The sequence below is a fragment of the Cryptomeria japonica genome, chromosome 11 (assembly GCF_030272615.1).
Source record: "Cryptomeria japonica chromosome 11, Sugi_1.0, whole genome shotgun sequence".
NCBI lineage: Eukaryota > Viridiplantae > Streptophyta > Pinopsida > Cupressales > Cupressaceae > Cryptomeria > Cryptomeria japonica.
The window spans coordinates 6,572,582-6,598,041 of record NC_081415.1 but is presented as its reverse complement, the minus strand read 5'-3'; the positions used below and the strand labels follow the sequence as shown (position 1 = coordinate 6,598,041).

The 25,460-nt window shown below is 35.6% G+C and overlaps 1 protein-coding gene across 1 annotated transcript in view; it reads right to left on the bottom strand.

Annotated features, from left to right (window-relative positions):
* LOC131859836 (uncharacterized) overlaps window positions 1-25,460 on the bottom strand; it is a 101,050-nt gene that overhangs the window by 25,659 nt on the left and 49,931 nt on the right. The window contains exons 3-4 of the mRNA XM_059214000.1: window positions 23,979-24,101; window positions 12,428-12,730 (exon numbers count right to left, since the gene is read on the bottom strand). Of these exons, the coding sequence (XP_059069983.1) occupies window positions 12,428-12,730; window positions 23,979-24,101 (426 nt within the window). The remainder of the gene's footprint in view (window positions 1-12,427; window positions 12,731-23,978; window positions 24,102-25,460) is intronic.

Below are 25,460 nucleotides of genomic sequence, written 5' to 3'. Positions count from 1 at the left end.
TAAAGATCCAAAGATGTATAAGAGGGATGCACCTAAGCTGAACAAGTCAAGTTTCTATACATGGCAGAAAAGGATGAAGCTACATCTATCAGGGATTGGAGAATATGCTATATATTATCTGGAGAATGATTTCATCACACCGAGCACCTATCCATTGACTATGGAAGAGATAAAGGCGAAGAAAGAACATATTCAAGCAATGATTGAAATAACATCTGCATTGACCGATTCTGAGTTTAATGATCTAGAAGGTTGCAAGGATGCAAAGGCAATGTGGGACAAGCTCATATCAGTATATGGAGGAGATGAACATGTTCAAAGAGCAAAAGTAGATAGTCTAAGAGGACAACTTGAATCCATGAGGATGAATGAAGGTGAGAACATAACCCAGTATGGTACAAGACTAAAGGAGATTGTAAATCAAATAAAAGGAGTAGGAGGAACTATTGAAGAAAAGGATGTAACAAGTAAGTTGTTGAGAACCCTTCTACCTGCCTATGCAATCTGAGTCTCTGCAATCAATGAATTGAGGTCTATACCTAATATGCCAGTTTCTTTAGATGCTACTATTGGTAAGCTACATGCATTTGAGTTAAGTAATTTTGATAACAGTGGGTCATCGGTAAATAAAGTTGAATCTGCATTTAGTTCTTTTCATCTTGATGAACCTAATGATTACAATGAAAGAAAGTATAAGTACTCTGAAGGAGATCACAGTGGATCAAGTGAAAGATTTTGGAAGAACATGGAAGAAGTACACAAACTATATGAAGAAATCAGAAAGCAAGAAGAGTTTGAAGCACTATTGGCCAAAAGGTTACCGAGAGGCAAAGGTAAGTATAAAGGAAAGCTACCTTTGAAATGTTTCAATTGTGATAGAATTGGACATATGGCTTCTAACTATCCTGACAAAGATTTTACTGAAAAGAGAGATTACCGAGATGACAGACAAAAAGATAATCATTACAGAGGACACCAAGATTTCAGAAGAAGAGATAGAAAGACATGTCTAATAGCTGATGAGGAATCTAATGATGACAAATCAGATGAAACTGATACAGAGGAAGTTATTTATGTGGCTATCAAGGATGGATCAGATGAAGAGAGGTATGAAGAAAAAGCCCTAATATCTCACATAAACACTAATGATTCTTGGATTATAGATAGTGGATGCTCACATCATATGACAGGAGATAAACACAAGTTTTTTATGTTAGAAGATTATGATGGAGGCTATGTTAGATTTGGTCATGATGCACCATGTCCAATAAGAGGTAAAGGATCCATAACACTTCTTGATAATGTAAGATGCAATGATGTTTATTGGGTTGAAGGTTTGAAATACAATTTGTTGAGTGTAGCACAGCTAAATAACACAGGTTACCGAATAGAGTTTGAAAAAGGAATTGTCAAAGTTCATGACAAGCATGGAAAGTTAGCTGCTACCAGGACACAAACAAAAGGTAATACATTTCACCTTGACTCAACTCGAAATAAGTGTTTGTATGCAAAGATTGATGATACCTGGTTATGGCATAAAAGGTTTTGTCATGTTAATTTTGATAATCTAATCAAAACAAGCAAAATGCACCGAGTAAGAGGTCTACCGAGTCTTAAAAAACCTGAGAATGCTATGTGTCGAGGATGCCAGATGGGTAAGATGACAAGATCAAGCTTTACAAGTAAGTCCTACTCTTCTAAGGGAATTTTAGATCTTGTGCACACTGATCTTTGTGGTCCTATGAAAGTTCAAAGTTATTATGGTGATAAGTATTTCATATTATTTGTGGATGACTATTCAAGGATGATGTCAGTAATGCTTTTAAAAGAAAAATCAGAAGCTTTTCAAATGTTTAAATGGTACAAGGTGAGAGTTGAAAATGAAATAGGAAGACAACTGAAATGTCTTAGATCAGATAGAGGAGGAGAGTTCACATCTGATGAGTTAAACTTATTTTGCAATGATCATGGTATTAAAAGTCAAGTCTCTGCACCGATAACTCCACAGCAGAATGGAATAGTTGAAAGAAGAAATAGATCTATTGTGGATTGTGCTAGAACACTGATGATTGAAAAGAAGGTTTCACAAACATTTTAGAGAGAAGCAGTAAGCACAGCTGTTTACACCTTGAACCGAGTTCAAATGAAGAAAGGTACTTTGAAGACACCTTATGAAATCTGGTATGGCAAGAAACCTACTGTAAGTTACTTTAAGATCTTTGGAAGTAGATGCTATATTCATAAAGATGATAGAAATGGCAAGTTTGATCAGAAAAGTGAACAAGGAACATTTCTAGGTTATTCTTCTAAAAGCAAAGCATTTAAATGTTTGATACAATAATCTAACAAAATGGTAGAAAGTGCAAATGTAAAAATTGATGAATTTGCAGAAAGAAATGATGAAGGAAATTCCAAAGAACTAGAAGACTATGAAGAATTTGTCTATGTACAACTGAGAAGTCTTACCAAGAAGACTGTTGAAGAAAATAAAGAAGACATCCAATTACCGAGTGATGAAGAAGAGCATACAGAGCCTACTGAGCCTGTATTAGCCAAATATGTCAAAAGACACCATGCACCAAGTCAGATTATAGGAGATAAGGATGATCCAGTGATGACAAGGAACAAACTGAGACAGAACACATGTTTGATATCTGAATTTGAACCAAGAATAGTGAAAGAGGCATTTAACAGTGAAGATTGGATAAATGCTATGACAGAAGAGATTGATCAAATCAAGAAGAATGACACATGGACAATGGTCCCAAGGCCGAAGAACAAAAATGTAATTGGTACAAAGTGGATCTTCATAAACAAGCTAAATGAAAAAGGTAAGGTCATTCGGAATAAAGCAAGACTAGTTTGCAAAGGTTATGCCCAAGAAGAAGGAATTGATTATGGTGAGACTTTTGCACCTGTTGCTAGACTTGAAGGAGTAAGAACATTGTTGGCATATGATGCTTACAAGAATTTCAAGGTATATCAAATGGATGTCAAATATGCATTTCTGAATGGAATATTAGAAGAAGAAGTTTTCATTGAACAACCTGAAGGATTTGTTGAAGACAATAATAAAGATTAGGTATGTAAGTTGAACAAAGATTTATATGGTCTGAAACAAGCACCTAGAGTGTGGTATGAAAGATTGCACTCATATTTAATTAAGATTGGTTTTATAAGGACAAATGAGAACAACAACATGTACATGAAGAATGATGAAAATGGAATATTGATCTCAGCTATATTTGTTGATGATATTATATTTTGTGGAAATGACTCTTTATGCAAGAACTTTGGAAATCAAATGAGTAAAGAATTTGAGATGTCATTAATTGGTGAGATAAATTATTTTATAGGTTTACAGATACTGCAAATGAAAAATGAGATTTTCATTACCCAATCCAAGTACATAAAGGAAATCTTGAAGAAATTTGGAATGGAGGATTCAAAACCAGTAAGTACTCCTATGACTACCAACTGTAAACTATCAAAGAATGATGAATCTGCATCTATTGATGAGACACTCTACCGATCTATGATTGGAAAACTACAATATGTTGTTCACAGAGGCTAGATATAGCACATGCAGTAGGTATTGTTGCAAGATTCTCTGCAGATCCTAAGGAAACACACATGATAGCAATCAAAAGAATTTTCAGATACCTAAAAGGCACTGAAGATTATGGCTTAGTATATCAAAAAGGAAATAATTTTGATTTAACAGTTTATACTGATGCTGATTGGGCAGGCAACATTGATGACATAAAAAGAACAAGTGGAAGAGCTTTCTTTTTAGGAGAAAGACTAGTGAGTTGGCTTAGCAAGAAACAAGGATGTGTTTCTCAGTCAACAGCCGAAGCTGAATATGTTGTTGCAGCACTGAATTGCACCAATATAGCATGGATCAAACAACTGTTTGAAGGCATAAATGAGCAAGTTACCAAGCCAGTAACTATATTCTATGATAACACTAGTGCCATTAACATTTCAAAGAATCCTGTTATGCACTCTAAGACAAAGCACATCTCTATCAAATATCATTATCTTAGAGAAGAAGCTCAAGAGAAGAACGTGGTGTTGGAATATATTAGCACAAAGGAGCAAATAGCAGACATATTCACCAAACCACTACCAAAGGACACTTTTGAATATCTTAGAAGTAAGTTAGTGGTCCTACCCCTATCCTCTACTCATTGACCGAGTTTGGTGAAAGCATCACTTCGATGACTCTATTGAATATTTTTTGGGAGTTGATGCTGGAGTGATACCCTTTAGAATGTTTTCTGAAAGTGTACTAGAATTAATACAGAGAATGATACAGAGAAAAGGAATTGAAGACAAATGCTCTGACCGAGATTCGATTGATAGACAACAGCAAGAAATAACTTCTTACAGAAAGAAATTATGTTTTAGTTCTTTTCTTTTTGGCATTGTTGTCAAAGGGGGAGAAGATCTACCAATGGGGGAGAAGACCAGAGGAGAAGAGAAAACTGAGTAGACTACAGATTGGGAAGAAAATTGAAGAAACAGAAGAAGTCTAATGTATGGGGGAGAGTATTTCAGCATTTCAGCATATCATAGCAATTCAAATCTTTTACAGGTCAAAGAAATTGGTTTTTCCATCAATGCCAAAGGGGGAGATTGTTGGCAATATTACATTATAACAAACAATGAAAGATTGTTGGCATTTCAATAAGGATATTGAGGAAGTTGTTGATGATTATGGACATAAATGATTAAGGATGTTTTACTGTCTTAATATTATTATTTTGTCATTGATGTCAAGAAATTGATTTTCTATTTCAGTATGATGTTGCCATATCTTGAGAAATATAATATGAAGATTATAAAGAAGTCGAGTAAAGACATAGGAAAGAATATGATGAGTAAAGGGATAAGTTATTCAATGGGCAACTAGTACCGAGTCAGACAATGATGAGATCATGATGTTTTAGATTGTTTTAACATCATACATATGTTGTAAAATGTAAAGGTTAATACTATACTATGTTATCAAGCAAAGAACCTAGTCGGTAAACCCTAAGGAACCTAGTCGGTAAACCCTAAGGTTATCTCAGTCGGTTAATAAAGGCAGAATGTCTACCGAGTGAAGTTTAGTATTCATCAAGTTGTAACCGAGCTATAACAGAATGTATTAAATATTTACATGTTATATTTAATGAAGGAAGTTGATGAGCTGGAGCGGATCAATGATTGGTAAGCCATGAAAGAAGTTTATTAACGAATCTAAGGCAATGGAAAGTCAACATGAAAATCTATAGCACAGATTGAACCGCATTACCCTAACACAAGTTCCAAGAAGAATGTGCAAATTCCAAGACAGGGGTAAAATGTTTTCAGATCGAAAGATACATTGAACCAAGACAAGATTAAAGATCTGATGGCTATGATTGATCATGGGAAATGTGATCAAAGAGATTAAGCAGTTGGAAGATTGTTTATAAATAGGAAATTGTTGATAAACAATGTATGCGGGCAAGTGTATGCATAGGGATGCTACATAGTGATTACCAAGCATAGAAGCTTGAAGACCTGTTAGAATAACAGAGTATTGATGCCCAGCAGATAGACAAGATTAGTTCTATGTCTAGATTGTATTGAACAAATAAGAATCTGCTTTAGCATTTTTAGATGTGAAGTTGCAGATAGATTTTTATTATTGTTATTTTGTGAAAGTGATAGAAAATCTCTTAACCAAGTGGACTTAACAGTCTTATATGTAAATCCTCTAGCAAGGTGACATTCTTATTGAGTGTTTGAAATCCTTTGACAAGGTCACTTCTAACAAGGTGAAGATCCTAATGGAGCTAAGGGAAATCCCTTAACCGAGTCACATCTAGCAATGTGTTTGTAATTTTAACAAGATTTGCTTTTAACCGAGCATACTCTAGAAGAGTATATTTCTTAGTGGGTCCGAAATCCCACAGTGGTTTTTCCCTATTTGGGTTTCCATGTTAAATCTGGTGTTATGAGGTTTATGATGTTTATATGCTTTTGAGTTTAAATGTTTGACAGTTTTATGGTTATATGACTAATATATATGTTACCGAGGTTGAATCTGATGTTTTATGGATAATTAAGTTTGTATGATTCACCCTCGCCTCTCATCTTGTTGACTATTGGATCTGTACTTACATTAAGTATCAGAACTATCACTTATAACATCCTAGTGTGTATGACATACCCCTTAAGATCACATAGTGTCCTAAGGGGTCATATATGGTCCTAAGGGGTCACACATGTGTTCTAACATGTGTGTGACCCCTTAGGAATACATATGACCCCTTATAAAATCCTAGTGTATACAACATACCCCTTAGGATCACATAGTGTCCTAAGGGGTCATATGTGGTCCTAAGGGGTCACACATGTGTTCTAACACATGTGTGACCCCTTACGACCACATATGACCCCTTATAACATCCTAGTGTGTAGAAAATACCTCTATAAGATCACAGAGTGTCCTAAGCGGTCATATGTGGTCATAAGGGGTCATGCATGTGTTCTAACACATGTGTGACCCCTTAGGACCACATATGACCCCTTATAACATCCTAGTGTATACCAAATGCCCCTTAAGATCACATAGTGTCCTAAGGGGTCGTATGTAGTCCTCAGGGGTCACGCATGTGTTCTAACACATGTGTGACCCCTTATAATCGCATATTACCCCTTATAAAATCCTAATGTGTATGACATACCCCTTCATTCATCGCATAGTGTCTTAAGGGGTCATATGTGGTCCTAAGGGGTCATGCATGTGTTCTAACACATGTGTGACCCCTTAGGACCACATATGACCCCTTATAACATCCTAGTGTGTACGACATACCCCTTAATATCACATAGTGTCCTAAGAGGTCACATATGTGTTCTAACACATGCATGACCCCTTAGAAACACATATGACCCCTTGTAAAATCCTAGTGTGTACGAAATACCCCTTAGTCCATCACATAGTGTCCTAAGGGGTCATATGTGGTCCTCAGGGGTCACACGTGTTAACACATGTGTGACCCCTTAGGAACACATATAAGCCCTTATAACATCCTAGTGTATACAATATACCCCTTAGGATCACATAGTGTCCTAAGGGGTCATATGTGGTCCTAAGGTGTCATGCATGTGTTCTAACACTTGTGTGACTCTTTACGACCACATATAACCCCTTATAACATCCTAGTGTGTACAACATACCCCTTAGGATCACAAAGTGTCCTAAGGGGTCATATGTGGTCATAAGCGGTCACACATGTGTTCTGACACATGTGTGACCCCTTAGGACCACATATGACCCCTTATAAGATCCTCGTGTGTAGGACATGCCTCTTAAGATCACATAGTGTCCTAAGGGGTTATGTGTGGTCATAAGGGGTCACACATATGTTCGAACACATGCTTGACCCCTTAGGACCACATATGACTAACCCCTTATAACATCCTAGTATGTACGACATACCCCTTAGTCCATCACAAAGTGTCCTAAGGGGTCACGCATATGCTCTAACACATTTGTGACCCCTTACGACCACTTATGACCCCTTATAACATCCTTATATTTATAGTGTACCCCTTAGGACCCAATTTGACCACATACTTATCACATTGTGATTTAGTCTTTTTCTCTCAATTCCCTTAATTTTCTCAGCATGCATTAGAACTAATATATACATGTACATGATCTAGTCTTTCGAGCTTTGTTCCCTAAATTTGCTCAGCATGTGTTTTAATTTTTAAAAATTATGTTTCATTTTAGTGCATGTATATATCTTTAATGATCTCTCTCTCTTTGAAATTAATGATATCTCTCTCTCTGTGATGAAAATGATCTCCCTCCCTCTCTCATTAATGTTTTAATAAATTAAAATGTATGTGATATATAGATAAATTTATATATTTCCGCCTACATAGGCTCCTGATCAGGCGCCACATCATGTAGATCCTCCACAACAGGATCCTCAGTTGCCTAATATCGATACCATCTTTCATTATATTGACCATTAGTTAGAGAGATTGAGAGTTATATTAGATGACCCATGAACAAATGGCGTGTACAAGAGTACATGCCAATCTATTTTTTCATACTTTGCAAACATTGAGGGACCATCTAGTTAGTCACACCTCATTTTCACCAAAGGTTATCTATAGACAATTGAGGAGTGAGGTGAGGGGTCATCATTCTTTTGTTGATGTGGTGAAGGTGGTCACAAAGGATACCATCAAGGAGAGATGTTTTCCACAGTATCAAGAGAAGAGTAAGGTGAGAGGATATAAGGTTACGAGATGTATTGATCCACAGGTTACATCGTTGATTTACCCATGCTTCTTAGTTAACCATGGTCATTATCCTAATAACAACCAGATTCCATTATACTTTGCACAACAGGTCTATGTTGAGGTTCATTGTGGGTTGAAACCCAACTTCCTTGACATTCCAACATATTATGGACAAGGGAGGGGCAATATTTCTAACAGAGATGCATACCGTAGGCATGATAGAGATCCACCCAAACATAGGGACCTTGTTGGTGAGAGATTTCCAATGATAGTCTCAGCCCTTGCCCCCACAATGGATCAGATTGTGATTGCTTCTTAGAGAGAAACAATTGATAGGATTGGAGAGATTGCATTAGCAGCAGCCACCATATCATCTGACGAGTTGAGCAGATATATGATGAGCCGACCACATTCCAGATCATCCATCGATGCATCTTCTAGTCATGGGGTGGCTTCAGATTTAGATCAGTATATTACTATTGGCATCCCCTCACCAGATGTGGCAGGGGCTATAGAAGGAGATGGTAGACATGTAAAGATGTCGTAGTATTTATCCGAGGACCTTCTACATTCTTACCATTTTATTTCATCTCGACTTGGGATGCCATTGGTTGTTGTTAGAGAAGAGATTCTCAAAGACACGCAAGCTACCACATCGTCGCATACCTCATGACAGTCACAACATTCTCATCACTCTACGCATGCTCTGGGAATTGACCCACCTACATATCACTTTGTTGCTGCAAAGGATGAGATATGAGCTTATCAATTCCATATCACAGATGAGGGCTTGGATTCATTTGAGGAACAGCTACGAGGTTTGAGCCAGACTGGGTTTAAGGATATGCTACTAGAGTCAAATACTTCATCCTCAATGCCTAGTCATCTAGTTATCCCCTTACACTCCTTATTCATATGTATAGCCAGAGAGAGGTATGCAAGCACGAGTGATGTGGTTGATATGATCACAGGACATGAATAGACTATACAACCTACTCCTGATACACAGGTATGTATGTGTGTTTATTTTTAAAAGATGTATGTTGTAATTTGTACAATTTCTATATCATTTAATAAATAATAGAAGTTAGCTATCATTTAAATTGTTCAGACTAATCCTAAAATACACATGTATGTACAACAGTTAGCTCATGTCACTCCTAGCTTGAGCTCTGAGTGTGTGTGTAGGAGAGATTCTTTTGATGCTACACCTACAAGTGGACAGGTCAGTTATGGATTTTGTATATACATGTACATGTGCGTTACAATTTTAATTTTAATTTAAAACTAGTCGGATTTAATTATTTAAATAATATGCATATGTATGTGTAGATCTATATTTAATATTTAAAAATAAATTCTACTTTTGGAGGGGTCTATTGGACATCTAGACTCTCACCAGGACTCTCCCTAAAAGGGTCACTCTGTTCGTGGCCGATATGATGCATGTTGATTTTCCACTTTATAGCTCATTTGTTTATCTTTTTATATGTACATTTCAGACTTTCATATTATATATTCATGCACATGTTAGATTATACTTTATACAGTTTGTGTTTGATCAGATTATATATTTCATGCATGTATGTTAGATCTTATACTTTATAGAGTTTGTGTTTGATCAGATTATATATATCATGCATGTATGTTAGATTATACTTTATAAAGTTTGTGTTTGATCAGATTATATATCATGCATTTGTATTCAGATTATATATGATCATGCACATGTTAGATTACGCACACTTTATATACATGTACAGTTTGTGTTTGATCATATTTGCACGTTTGATTATATACTTTAAATATAAGTTTGATGTGTTTGATTATATGTAACTTATTATCACATGTGTATGTATGCATGCTTGATTATTCTTTTAAATATATAGATCTAGATCATTGGTGTTTGAAATTTAAAAAATGTTTAAGAACTCTAAAACTTTCAAATATATATCTCTGATTGAATTTGTGTACATATATAAATTAAAAAGATTATGTTTATATTTTAAATTTGATTACATGTAATGTACAGATATACATTGAATTTAAATGAATTTTTTAATATATGTACATGTATATACATCTTGAGTAATAATTTAATATATATTAAATTTCATAACTTTGTAAATTTACAGACACACATGTATCAAGTAATTTAAATGCACATGTCCTAATTTCAATCAAATTTTGCATTTTTAATAATTAAATGAATTTATGTTAAACATGCATGTCCTAATTTCAAACATCCTAATTGTGCATACATCCCCTTTAAGACATTTTTCAACTTGAATCCACATCACAATTACTTTGTACATGTACACACTTACTATTATTTAAGATCACAAGGAATATAAAAAATACATCGTAATTTAATATATCCACTCCACACAAGCCATGAACAATATAAAAATCACACTTGTTCATATCAAATGAGCAAACTCAAGTTAATACTATTGGTATTTTGGATATGTTGATATGGTTTTGTCATTGATGTCAACACTTATCAACTTTGGTCAACCTATTGACACTTGGAGAATTGGGAATGTTCACCGGCAAGCAAGTGACTTATGCACAGTCACCGGTATTTGGTTCACCGGCAGGCTTATCTATTCCAGATCAGCACGACATGCTATAAAGATGATTTATTATTGTTGTAAATGCATTAAGATGACATGTTGAATCGGATATTGCATCAGTTATTGTTTTACTTGTAAATTGTTTTTATTGTAATATCTTTTAGAGCCGACCTACTCAATTGGTCTTAGGTTATGGTATAATGTAAGATCTCATTTTTGAGATCAATGTGTGAATGTGAAGAAAGAATCCTAATTCGGTATATGCAAGAATAAGCAGAGCTATACACGCAGACATTATTTGAAAGTTGAAGGAAGGTTTTGTGAAGGACATTATTGGATTTAACCATCCAATTGTAGTCAATGTGACTCCCATTTGTGTTTGAGCAGTGAGCTCTAGGTGCTTGGCCTTTCTGCATGTGCAGACCCCCTATTGTATACACATACTATCTGTAGTAGTATCATCTGATTGTGGGTAAGGTTTCCCACCGTGGTTTTTCCCCTTACAGGGTTTCCACGTACAAATATTGGTGTTATGTGTTGTGGATGTTATTGTCTTTCTGTTTCATGCATTAATCTTTACTAGTACTGCAATTAACTGATAAACTATCTACCGGTATTAAGTTTGGTTTACTGGTATTAAGCATTAAGATTTGTTAAGTTAGTTTTGGTTTGAATTTATTAGACAACCGATTCACCCCCCCTCCCCCCCCCCCCTCTCATTTCTCTCTAGGACCTAACAAATAAATATTCAATATTTTATTCTAGAAGTTTCATCCAGAACAAGTTAAGTAGAAGTGAACATTCTAACTTGTATTAAATTAAAAATTCATAGGTTCAGACACACGTACTTAGGTGTACTAAATAGTTCTTACCACATCAAGTGGTTTAGACCGCTCTTCAATAAAACTTAATATTTTCTCATGATCTTCACTATCTAGTCTCCACTTTTGAGACCACCCGCGACGTGGAGCTGTATGAAGAATTAGGCCAACAACAATGACCAAGTGGCTATACTGATTACCTTGTTGTCAATTTGGTATTCAATGAAATGAATCCCATGTTGAACAATTTTAACTTGTTTGAAATATGTCCCTTGCACTACAACTAATCCTGCATGTACATGTATAAGAAACGAAAAAATTAAAAATTTGTGTAAGTTGTGTACATATAAAAAATAAAACATGTGCACATGTGCATGTTTAAAATAAATTAATTAATTTAAATGTTCAAATTAGTTCAAACCTGTGGGAAAGGACATTCTATCGCTCATTTTAGATTTTGTTAACTTCTTTCTCTCTTCTGTGCAACACAATAAATAATAACTAACACCTTCTATATTTCCATCTTCTCCTATGACTACAAAAATATCTCCTGCAATTCGAAACAAGTTATAAATTTGAAATGTAATCAATTAAAATTTTATAATTTATTTACACATGCAATATTTTTAAAGGAAATATATATATATATATATATATATATATATATATATATATATATATATATATATATATATATATATATATATATATATATATTTTAAATATGTATACCTTCTTTAATCAATCCTGAAATATGGTCATAATCAGCAAAAATCAAAGGAATGTCTTCAAAGATTTCATCCTCATTTTCCTTGTATGTGTTAGAAATATCTAGTGGCACCAATTTCCATTCACTGACATATCCAAGGTCTTGGTTCTTGCAATCAACATAGTTTTCCAAAATGCAATCAGAACAAAAACATGAATAATCCCTAGTGTACAATGTCCATGGGTGATTATCTGTACTCGTGACACAATGCAAAGATCTTGTCCTCACCACACTCTTGCATCCATGCATTGATCTTCTATCCACATCTGCAAAATGTACATGTGTAAACAAACATACATATCAAGTTGTTTTAAAACAATTGAACTAGGAATATTTTAAAAAATTAAAACAACGTTTTAAAACACTAAAAGAGAACACGTACTGGTTATCTCCCAAAAAACTCTATATGGAATGGGTTTGTATGTTCTCGGTGATGATTCACCAAGATAATTAGGTTGTAGAAAGTGTTTCCTACACCATTCAACAACATCATGTGCATCATCTATATGATCTCCTGTATAATTTATTTGATGTTTTCTTAGAGCACGTTTGATACAAGCTCCTGCACCATCATGTTCACCCTTTTCATGACCACTCTTAAAAAAACTCCAAACATGTGGTATTTTTTCATTTCGATGATATCTACATATTGCATAAAATGGCCTCAAAGATTTGAATTGTGTCGCACATACATTAGACCAAACAAAATTTTTAACTATTGTTATGCCTCTCTCTTTCAAATATTCAAAAAACTTTTTAAAGCAATGTTGTACAAGAAGTGTGTCATGCTCCTTATCATCACTAATATAGAAGTGGTACTCTTTCTTAATGACATGATTTTCAAATTTACTATCAACACCATCCAAATCCATTTGTGCATGTTGATAACACACATGCACCATAATAGTGATTTGCTTTGAAAAGTAATACTCTGATTGAATCTCTTTTTGATGTGCAAAAGAGTAATATTTTGCGAAGCCCACTATGGATAGAATAGTTCCAAGTGAGAAAGTGTCTCTTAATGTTTGAAATTGTTGTGCTTGCCACTTGGCAAAAAAAACCATTGCATATGTATGGTTTTATCAACTTACGGAAATTTTCCATAAATGTTCCAATAGGTATCTCCTCTTCTACATAATCTAACCTTGTAGATTCCTTTCCAAATTTTGTTTCAAAATTTTTGTACTTGTAACTCTTGCAATTTACCATCTTCGTCATGTCAATATCTTCATCTTTCAAAGGCAATTTAGCCAACTCCCCACATGTTCCACAAATTCCTTTTATGCAATTTATTTGACCAGTTGCATTATCATCTTATTTATCACATAAGATGGATGCTACGAATTGACTTGTTCATTTAGGAGGATCTTTTTAATAACCATCGCTATCTTCTCTAATCTTTCAAAACACCTGATAGTACAGATCAAATTCGATGTGATAACAACAACAAGTTTCGAAGACTTTGTTTACCTTCACATAATATGGCCTTAACCTTTCAAACATGGTTTGTCCAATCTTTATATGAGGGTTTGTTTTAGTAAACAACACATACAATTCATGTTTTGTTGTGTCTAACCAATATTTTACATGGAGATCATAACGATCAAGGCTAATCCTTTGCTTGATAACATCTCTACTATTTGATGAAGGACAATTATTATCATTTTAAAAATTTGTCAACGAGTTCCTAACTTCTTCTTCAATTATATTGGAACAAGGAGCTCTACACATAATTTCCCAATTCCCTTAAGAGGTAGTATCATCCAAACTCCTTCTCCTTTTCACATATTTTGATATTGTCCTTCTACTAAAACCAAACTAAGATGATAGTGAAGAGATTTATCTTTTTTGAGGAAATCTTTCATTTACTAAAGATGTCAACACCACTCTTCTCAAAATGGTCTTATCTACTATTCAAGATTTTTTACCAATGTTCACCAAACCTTTCTTAACATTATCAACAATAGAGTTTTGTAGCTGATATTTTTTCCTCTTTTGACTTGTTGTATCTATACCCAACAATTTCAATGGGTCTATTAACTCTTTACAAGTAAGTACAATTGATAACAATTGAGATTTCTCTAGTGTGTAGTATCAAGATTATTGAAATGAGACATTATTTCTTTTGCACTTTTATTCATTGACCTCCTTTTAGTATGTCTAGGTTCTTCACTAGGACGTTTCAGATCATTCACATCCATTTCAAGTAAATGATCTAAATTTTTATAAGAAATATTTCTCTTCACTTTTTTAGCTAGATCCACAATATGCTCATCCATACCGGTGGTAGGAGGTAAGGAGCTAACCCCTCTCCTTCGACCTCCATTGGTTCAACTTGGGAAAGCTCCTCTCTATGTTCTTCAACTATAATGTGTTCTTCAATACCTGTTCATTTGCCTCAACTCCTGCTTGAGAACTCCTTTCTTCTCAAGCCCGTTCCGCACATAATTTAAGATGACAGAAAATATTAATTATAAGTACAATTTGAAACCAAATTTCCAAGTCATAATAAGACCTAAATATTATGTCATAATAGGTGGACTATTATGTCATATTTAAGACCTATTATTGCATAATAGGTCCTAATATCTGCATAATATAGGTCTTAAGGGGACTCTTGAGTATAATGTGAAATGTTTTTGCATACATGGTCATATTAAATCATATAAATAAAACCTATTATGACATAATAGGTTCTACATTGATGTCATATTTAAGACCTATAATCACATAATAAGTCCCAATATCACATAATAGGTCTTATTATTACTTAATATGACCACCTATGCAAAAACATTTGGGCGTGTGCACAAAGATGGTGGTCAAAAAAGTGGACACCACCCAAAAAAAACTTGGAAAAACAAGCAGCGCGTACGCGGTTTTAAAATTTCAAATTCCCACATACACGCTTAGGTTTGTTCTTCCTGAGCCTAGAAAAGGTAGTGTGTACACACTGCTTTTAGGAAAATGAGCGTGTACATGGTACTCCTAGGAAAATGAGAGCGTACGCGTTGCTTATAAGAAAATAAGCGCGTACGCGCTCATAATCCAAATAAAACCGTGTACGCGGTGCCTGGTAAAAAAAGTTTTTAAAAAAAAACTAGGTCTCATTTACCCGTAAATCGAGTTTTTAACTTCGTTTTTTCCCCATTTTCTCACCTAAACCGCAAACGGGGTGCTAGATTTTTCCTCCAGGATATGGATCAAGGTTAGTTTTTGTTTATTTTTTTCTTTCTTTCCGGTTTATGCAATTTGTTTTACATTTTAAATTTAATTTCATTAATTTTGATTAGGTTTTTTCATTTTTTGTTTCAAAAACCAGATTCTTCTAATCCAGAACAAGAACAACCAAATGCACCTCCTGAAAACCCATAAGAACAAACAAATGCACCTCCTGAAAACACACAAGAACAACCCCCAATTCCTCCTTTTGACCGCACAGCCAAAACACAGGAAGAATTAATTAATCAGTTAGGACAAAATCCGTCTAAAATCAATAGACTGATTGTAAAATTGAAAACTTCTGAACTTGACCATCAGCAATCCCTCGCCACTAGCCTAGAAACATTAGCTAGTGGTGCCATAGTTGTTTCCACAAAAATTACCAAATGGGGAAGCTTTAGGGATAGGTGTCCTCAATTCTATGTCAATGGGCTATCATACGATGGAGTAAAAAACAAAAATATTTCTAAACAACAAATATGTGCCCTTTTTGTTGATCCCAAAACTAGTCAGTCATTACCTCTTAATGCAAAGAGGTTTCCCATACATTGGTATACCAATGCGTAGATGAAGAATCTTTTTTGGCAGAGGTGGTGGATGGTCTTTGATGATCCACCTTGTAATAATTATGAGGTGCCATTATATTTTTTAAGAAAAATATATTGTGAGTTTGTGCTCAATGTGCGGCCAAACTATTTTGATATGAGAGAGTTTCATCGTAGAGGTGGTGTCTCTGCCCAAGATAGACCTGGAACCCGTAGGCGATTAGCCGCGGAGAGTTGCTGCCCCCTAGCACCCAAACCCAAGGTGCATTAGGCTGTCCCATTAGATCTGAAAGAGTCGATGGAGCTACAGACTCTTTAGGCAGCCACAACATTGTCTGGTGCCATCATCCAGCATGGGACATCATTAGCACACCCTATTGTATTAGATGATGAGTCGTTAGAGGGTGACAGAGATCCCATCGAGAATATGTGTGTCAGTTGATCGGGGATATGCTCGGAGATAGATGATGCAGCCGGTGCAAATAGATACTCATATCATTTGTGCATGATTTGGAGTTGTAGATGTCAAGCTCACACGGTTGAGGATATCGCACTGACAAATGTGTTGATGGACATGGTGTTTTCCCATGAGCCACAGACACTCATGTGTTGATTTGAATTCATAACATTTTATTTATTAGTCACTTTAAATTTATAATTACATAAATGAATTTTCATTTATACATCGATTTAAATTGAGACAAATAATATGCATTTTAGGATGCAGCAGCAGTATCCCATACACCTCCCCCAGTTACCATAGCTGCAACTTCGATGCCTGAGGTATAAATTTTGTAACATGTTAAAATAGAATAGTACACTTTGAATTCAAAAAAATATAAGATATACTAACTATCTTTAGTGCTTGATCCAATTTCTGGTTTGTAGGTGTTGATAGGGGACGAAATGTCCCAGATTGATGACATCACGCTCTCAGCAATTGATTTTGGCCTACAAGGCTATACGAAATCATATTTTGTACAACTCTTTTTATGTATTGTTTTGATGGAATATGCAAGTCATTTCATTTTAGATTTTTAAAATTATGTTTAATTCATTATCTGTACTAATATCTCATGTTAATTTTGTGTTTTTAGGGTACCCCCTCCGCGTCTAGGGCTCGTCCTAAGAAAAAGAATTCCTCGAAGATGCCAAAACATGTGAAGAAGGTAATTGAACACATTTTTAGTTGTATAATTGTTTGAAAATGTTTAAATCAAGTATAGTTGAGGTTTGTAGATTAATTAGTGTTTTTTGTCTATTTTTCATGTACAATGGCCATTAAGCTTTGTGGATATGTTGAATATACCTTGATTCACCCGTGGATCAAGAGATGGTGGAGGTATGTATCTCTACTTCGTTTTCTTTATTCCATGATTATATGCACGCGTACATGTGAACTTGTGATATATTATAATCTTATAATTTTTTCATACAGGAAATATCCATACCTATTTCGTCAATGGCAAACCCTCCTCCTTGCATTGGAGAAGCATCTCAGGATCTGGTACACTTTTGTTTGATATGTAAAATTAATTGTTTTCAACCTTCAATACTTATCATTATATTAATTGTATTTAATCTTTGTACATTTTTTGTATAGGTAATAGCGACAATTTCTACATCGATGGTGAGCCATCCTCAGTCCATTGGAGAAGCATCTCAGGCACAGGTACGTCATTGTTCTCTATATTATAGCTTTTAAGTGTTTTTGATATAGGGATGTTAGTACATTGTATTAATTGTACATTTAATCTACAATAGACTCCTTCGCGGTACGACCATAACGTCGATCCATTTAAGTATGTCTTCAAGAAAACTCCTAAGAGTGACAAGGAGGGGAGAGTGAAGACATTAGCTCCTCGATCAACCGATGAGGTAATATACATTTCAATTACAAAGGAATTAAAGTTAAATGCATGGTTATGTTGTTAATTGTGAACTATTTTCTACAAAAGAATTCTAACTTGGCTTTTGAATTGTGGTTATGCAGCCATCTACAAAGCTACGTACTGCACCGAAGAGGCTTGATTTTGATGATCCACCACAAGTTTAGGATCATATAGTGTTAGTTTTGGTGATAGAATGACCAATACATGTAGATATATTCTACATTTTTATTGTATATCGATTTGGACATGGCATATCCCACATTTTTGTAATACTTGTATTGACTTGGCAGATATGCCTTTCTATATATATATATAAATATCGATATTCGATCCAATAAATGTGTAATGAGTTCATTATTTTGTAATCATTGTATTTTATGGTTGTCCTTTTATAAATTTAAATGAATATTTGCATATGTAATCAACAATATGAATATAAACAACAAAAATATATGATATAAAACATTGCAATTGTGGAATATGATTTGATAAAATTTCTAAAATGTTGAATTAACCCTACAAAACTCCTTGTATTTAGTTCATTATTGTGTATTCGCTGTATTTGGTGGCTACCCTTTTATAAATTTAAATAAATATTTGCATATGTAATTAACAATATGAATATAAACAACAAAAATTGACAATATGAATATAAACAATAATGTGTTTGGTGCGAGAGAACCCTCATGCTCGCAATGGTCAAATTTTGTTCGTCGTGTGCACAAACCGACATCGCGAGCACGTCCAAGTGGGTATCCGCTAGGTACGCCCCTGTCTTGCATCCCAAAGCACCAGAACGTTGAGAGTCATACCCTATCGGTGCGATCTCTCAAGTGCCCTGAGTCCAAAAAATTGTCAAAATTTGACGGACTATTTCTTCCAATCCACGATACATACGGTTGATATGTTTGATCCCATGGGGTCGTGTGAGGCTCCTCTACAATGGCCTATCTCAGTTTTCGATGACTAGGAGCCATTTTCAATTAGTAGCATTTTTTCGCCTGCTCCAAAAACCATTAGTTGCTTGCAAGGAAAAATTGCAAGATTGGCTAGAATTGATTATGTTCGTCGTGTGCACAAATCGACATCGCAAGTGCGTTCGGGTGGGCAAGTTTTGCCCAAATTGTATCTAGTCTCAATCTATGACCATCTCAAAAAATTGGCTATTTGATTATACAAAAAATTGTCTTACAAACCATCTCATGGGCTTTTATACAAAATTTGGCATTACAATATGTGCGATTCAGCTCATCACCATTTTAATATACAAAATTTGGCATGTACATATGTACAAATCAGGTCATTGCCACTTAAATATACAAAATTATGCCCCTAAACATGTAAAAATCAGCTCATGGGCATTTATATATACAAAAAATAAATATAGAACAATTCATCGACGATTTATACAAAATTCTCAAAATCATTCTACTCTGAACCGTAGAATCAATCAAGTGAGCCTTCAGGATCGGCTCTAACTCATATTGTGTCAAGTATTGCCTTGTGGTCAGATTCACGAACTTTCCATAAAATCTTGTTATGAGGTCTACCATGATACTTCATCAAATGAATATTTGTTGCAACAACAAGGTTAGAGAAATGAAGAATATGTCTATGTGTTTCAAAGTCCTCAAACAACCAAACATCATAATTCTTGATAGGGTATCTCTGAAGCCATGTTCCGGTCACAACAACAGACCCTATTGGGTACTCAATACCCTCTCCGTCAATGATTGTGGTTGTCAATTTTCTTTTAGGCTCAACACAATGACACAAATAGTAATTTGTTCCTTCTTCATTGTTCTCTTCTGCAACAACTACATACACATGACCTGCATTTTATAAAGTGTTAATTAATACCAAAAATAAAGTATGATGTACAACAAAATGAACCAAAAAGAATACTTGCGAAAAAATTAACTCAAAAAATCACCTGAATCCACTAGGTCTGATACATGGTCAAAATCCACTGATGTCTCCATCTGGCTCAATTGTAGTGCTTTGGGAATTTGATATGAATCAATGGGAACCAATGGTCTACAAGACCATTTGTCAATCCACTCTTCTGATTCACAGACTTCCCACAAACAATACATGCATGAAGAGCAAAAACATACCATCTGTCTCATATAAATTGTTGGCCTTTTGTGAACACGTATGAGGACATAATGACATTTTATGTTGTCATTGATGTCAATATGTGAAGAATAGAGAACCGGCATGTGTGAACCGGTATATGTGCCAAAGTGAAGCGGCATGTATGTTCACAGTAAACCGGCATGATGATATGAGAATTGGCTATGTGAAAGTGAAGCGGTATGTTTGTTGAAGGTGAACCGGCATGTTGTTATTGGAACTGGTTCATGGAACCTTTGTGTGACTACCGGTTGGCAGTCTCAGGGTTTTCGGTTGATGAACCTCAAGCCTGTGTGACCTAATTGGTGACTTTGTGTGATGAGTCAGCAGTGTATCCAAGAACTGCTCATGTTGCCATGTCAGCCTTGTGCGCATGAAGGATATTACATGAAGGAGATTATCCCTATCTACCTTAGGAATGTGTGAAGTTTGTAAATGATGATAACGCATGATGGTTTATCAGTTGCCATGAAATCGGTGGATAATGAATGATGGAGAATGTCTTGAGTTTGATTCAAGATCTATTACATTTAATGTAGTATGATCAACAGTCGGGATCAAACCATTTGAATTGCTTAACCTAAAAGGTTTAGGGATTAGGGTTTATGCTACCGACCTGTCTGTTTCCTATAAGGTCGATGTTGTGTTTCTTTCTAATGTTGTTGGCAAAATTTGTATGTGTGTATCCAAGGGAAGTGATACGTGATTCTTGCCAGACCAAAAGAGAGAAGAGATACCTGCAAAGTGAATGTGCAGAAGGTGAAGAGGAGCCAAAGCGGATCTGCATTAGCATTGAGTGTTGTTACCAGATCATTGTAATTCTTGTTGATCTTTAACCACTTCAACAACTATGAAATCCCTTAACACGGTAGCCTTAATCGGCTTGATTCAAATCCCTTAACAGGGTAACTTGAAGTTATTGAGTTATGGGAAGCTATAGAGCTCTGGAGATCCTTTAGCTATTGAGTTCTTGAAATCCTCTAACAAGGTAACCCTAACTTGGTTTAACCCTTAACCGGGTATTATAGCCAGCCCTTAACAGGGTGATCCCTAACAGGATTGGTTCCTAACAGAACCTATTGTAATGTCTCTAACCGGACAAGGCTCCTAATAGAGTGGACTTCCAAAGAGTTCAAAAACAAGCTTGTGGGTATTAATCCCCACCGTAGTTTTTCCCAATTGGGTTTCCACGTGAAAAATATGTGTGTCATGTGTGATGCTTTTATCTTGTGATGTTTTGTTATTTCCTGTCAAGCATATGATGGTTCTGTGTTTTATGTCTGTCAATAAAACATGTTGAACTAGCTATTGTGAAGATCTGACGATAGATTACCTGTTCATGCATAAGGGTGTAATGGTACTATAGTATTGAGCTAAGAAGAAAGCTAAGTGAGTAACCAGTTTATGATTGTTTTAGTTGTTCTAGGTTTTACCAGTTGCACTCTGTTTTAACCGGTGTCACTGTTTGCCAGTCATTTGGAGCATTTATTATCTAACCAATTTTGGACTGTACTTTTATCTGTACTGATTCACCCCCCCCCTCTTAGTACCAGTATGGTACTATTCTTTCATCATTGAGTTATCATAAATTACCAGTGAACTTGAATTTGAACTAATAAATGAGTGCATGTCACTCAATACTGCAACTGTACAACAATCTAGATAGTTTTTAATGTTAGATTCAGTGATCAACCAAAAATATCTACAAACCAATGACGTACCTGGATTACCTAGACCCATTGTAGACTTACACCATCACACAATTGTTTGTGCATCTACCAACTCAGCACCACCTTTGTACTTCAATTCTTCCTTGGCTGGGGCTCTTTTCACACATGCTTCTGCACCATCGTGCTCTCCCTTACCATGTCCAGCCTCAGTGAAATTCCAAAAATGTTGTACACCGCTTGTCACATGCATCCTTGTTAACCAATAAAACATCCTTGCATTCTTGAATTGTGCGGTGCAATTATCTGACCATATTAAGTGTTGGTTGTATCGTATGTTCCTTACCCTTAAACTATCATAGAAAACTTTAAAGCATCCTTGTACAAACTCCGATGAATGAGTATGATCATCACTTATGTAGAAGTGATACTCTCTTACAACCTTTCTATCCTCCTTTGTGCTATCCTCTGCATGCATGAATGTTATGTGTACAAAAATAGAAACTTGTGTAGAGTGATAATACATGGATTACACTTCATTTTGAGGTTGTAGTGTATAATTTTCAAAGAAATCAATGATAGAGACAATGGTGCCAAGAGGAAATGTATCCTTACATAACTTTAATTTCTCATCTAACCATCGAGCTCTATGTGTATGCATTATGTACTCATAAACTAGTTTCTCTTGAAACGTTTTCATAAATTGAGCTACACATATATCATTTTTCACTAGCTCACATCTCTTCAAATCTTTTCCATCTTTAACTCCATATGTGACTGTCTTGTATTTTCCGAAAGAAACTAGTTTCGTACCAATTTCATGTGTGCTCTCCAAATGTATGCATCTTGGTAAACATTGCAAACCACCACATATAGCACAAGAACTTTCCAAACAAGGCATCTTATAATAAATGCAACCATCATGTCTATTACATAGCACACTTGAAATAAATTCTCTTGCCGACTTAGGAGGTGCTTGTATATTACATTCTTGCAAAACATCGTTAGTGTGCAAAGTAGAACAAATATGATGAAAAATGCCATAATACATGGAAAATTCAATATGCATCCTACAAAAACATGTGGTGCGTACATGATTAATCTTAATATAAAAAGGTTTTGCCATTTCAAAAAATCTTTGAGAAATTTTCATTTGAGGAAACTTTTGAAGGAATCTTTCATAAAATTTAGTTTGAGTCATATCCAAATAGTGTTTTGCATGTGGCTCACGATTTTTAGACCCAATTCATCTTCTAACAACATCTCTTTGGTTGGGCGATACTCTTGTGTTGTCATGCCAAAAAAATTCAATTAATGTTTTTAGTGCATCTACAACAACCTTGTCTTTGCGTGGTAGTCTACCCAAGAATGCCCAAAGAGAATTATTGTTAGGTTCCTCTATTTATTCTCGCCTCTTTAATGCTTTACTTAATGTTGTTCTACTAATGTTTAATGACTTACTTTTTTTACTTATCAAGCGATCTTTTTTTTTCTTGCTCATTATGGTTGATGTAATGACACATTGAGTAGCATTAAAATCTTTACTACGTGATTTTGAACCAATAGATTGATATGCATCAAATAGATTTCTGACAATAGTTCTTTCGCTGTTACTTTCAGATGATCTTAGGCCTAGAATTTTTGTTGTCTCTCTAAAATTCAAATTTTTAATCATTTGAACAATTAATTGACATCTTGCGGTTTGATTTAAGTTTTTAAAATAGTTTTTCCATATTCTTTTAACCATTCTCCTACAAGTTCGTTCATTCATTTTATTGGGCCTTAACTTCAATATATTCTCATCAATGTCAATTAGATACTTTGGTTTCCTACGAATGATTCTAGGAGGTGTTAACATCGGTGTATTATGTACATTCAATTCATCAAGTAGAGAAGGTGTAATATGTTCATCATTTAATTGATTATTCAATGTGGTATCTTCTTCAATTGCATTAGGTTCAAACGGTAAATTATCATATGTTTCTTCTTCAATTGCATTAGGTGCATTATATTCATTTGGTAAATCAAACTAAGATGTTGAGGATGACATACCTTCTTCTCCGATTGTTCTTATGTCACGCAATTTCTTCATACGTTGCCTTTGTCTTTCCTTTTGAGCCTCTCGGTGTTCCATCGTTCCTCGCTTGTTCTTTCCCATGGTTGATATCGGTTGACCTAAATAGAATCATATTACATATATATGCAAAGAAAAGTTCAAAAATAAATAAATAACCATAAATATGCATCTTATCACTATTTTTTGGAATCAAACTATTAAACAATCACAATTCAATCATTTGAAAGCATGCAAAAATAAAAAACTAATAAAAAACAACAATTCAATCATTTGAAATCATGCAAAAACAAAAAATTCACTTACTTTTATGTATACAACAGTGATAGAAGTGCAGACACAGTTCCAGTGGGGCATTCAACGACCTCAAAAACTTTTTTTGATGTCGTTGAGGCTCTTGGGCAACTAAAACTATGTCTATAAACCTCGTACGCACTGTTAGACCATAAAATGTTGACAAGCCCAACGATATTCTTTTTTCCCATTCTGGGCTGATAAGTAGCACGTACACACTACTAAGCCTATAAATGTTATCGTAGGGTAACGAATAATGGGAATAGTACCCCGTACGCACTACTAAGCCTTAAAAAAGTTATGGCAGGGCAGGGAACTAATAGTTTCAATACCTCGTACATGCTCTTGAGAGAGGTAGAGGGAGGGAGAGAGACAGAGATAGAGAGAGAGAGAGAGAGAAGAGGGGGGTGGGAGAGAAGAAGGGGTATGGAGGAAGGGAGAGAGAGAGAGAGAGAGAGAGAGAGAGAGAGAGAGAGAGAGAGAGAGAGAGAGAGAAGAGGGGGGTGAAGAAGGGGTATGGAGGAAGGGAGAGGGAGAGAGGGAGAGAGGGAGAGAAGAGGGGGGAAGGGAGAGAGAGGAGAGGGACAGAGAGAGGGAGAGAGAGAGAGAGGAGAGAGAGAGAGAAGAGAGAGAGAGAGAGAGAGAGAGAGAGAGAGAGAAGAAGGGAGAGGAGAGAGAGGGAGAGAGGGAGAGAAGAGGGGGGAAGGGAGAGAGAGGAGAGGGAGAGAGAGAGGGAGAGGGGGAAGAAGGGAAGGAGGGAGAGGGAGAGAGAGAGGGAGAGAGGGAGAGAAGAGGGGGGAAAGGGAGAGAGAGGGAGAGAAGAGGGGGGAAGGGAGAGAGAGGGTGAGAGGTAGAGGGAGGGGGGGAGAGAGAGAGAGAGAGAGAGAGGTAGAGGAGGGGAGAGAGGGAGAGAAGAGGGGGGAAAGGAGAGAAGGAGAGAGAGAGAGAGAGAGGAGAGAGAGAGAGAGAGAGAAGAGAGAGAGAGAGAGAGAGAGAGAGGGTAGGAGAGAAGAAGGGGTATAGAGGAAGGGAGAGAGGGGAGAGGGGGGAGAGCGAGAGGGGGGGAGGGAGAGAGAGGAGACAAGAGAGACAGAGAGAGATAGAGAGACAAAGAGACAGAGAGAGACAGACAGACAGACAGAGAGAGAGAGGTGGGAGAGAAGAAG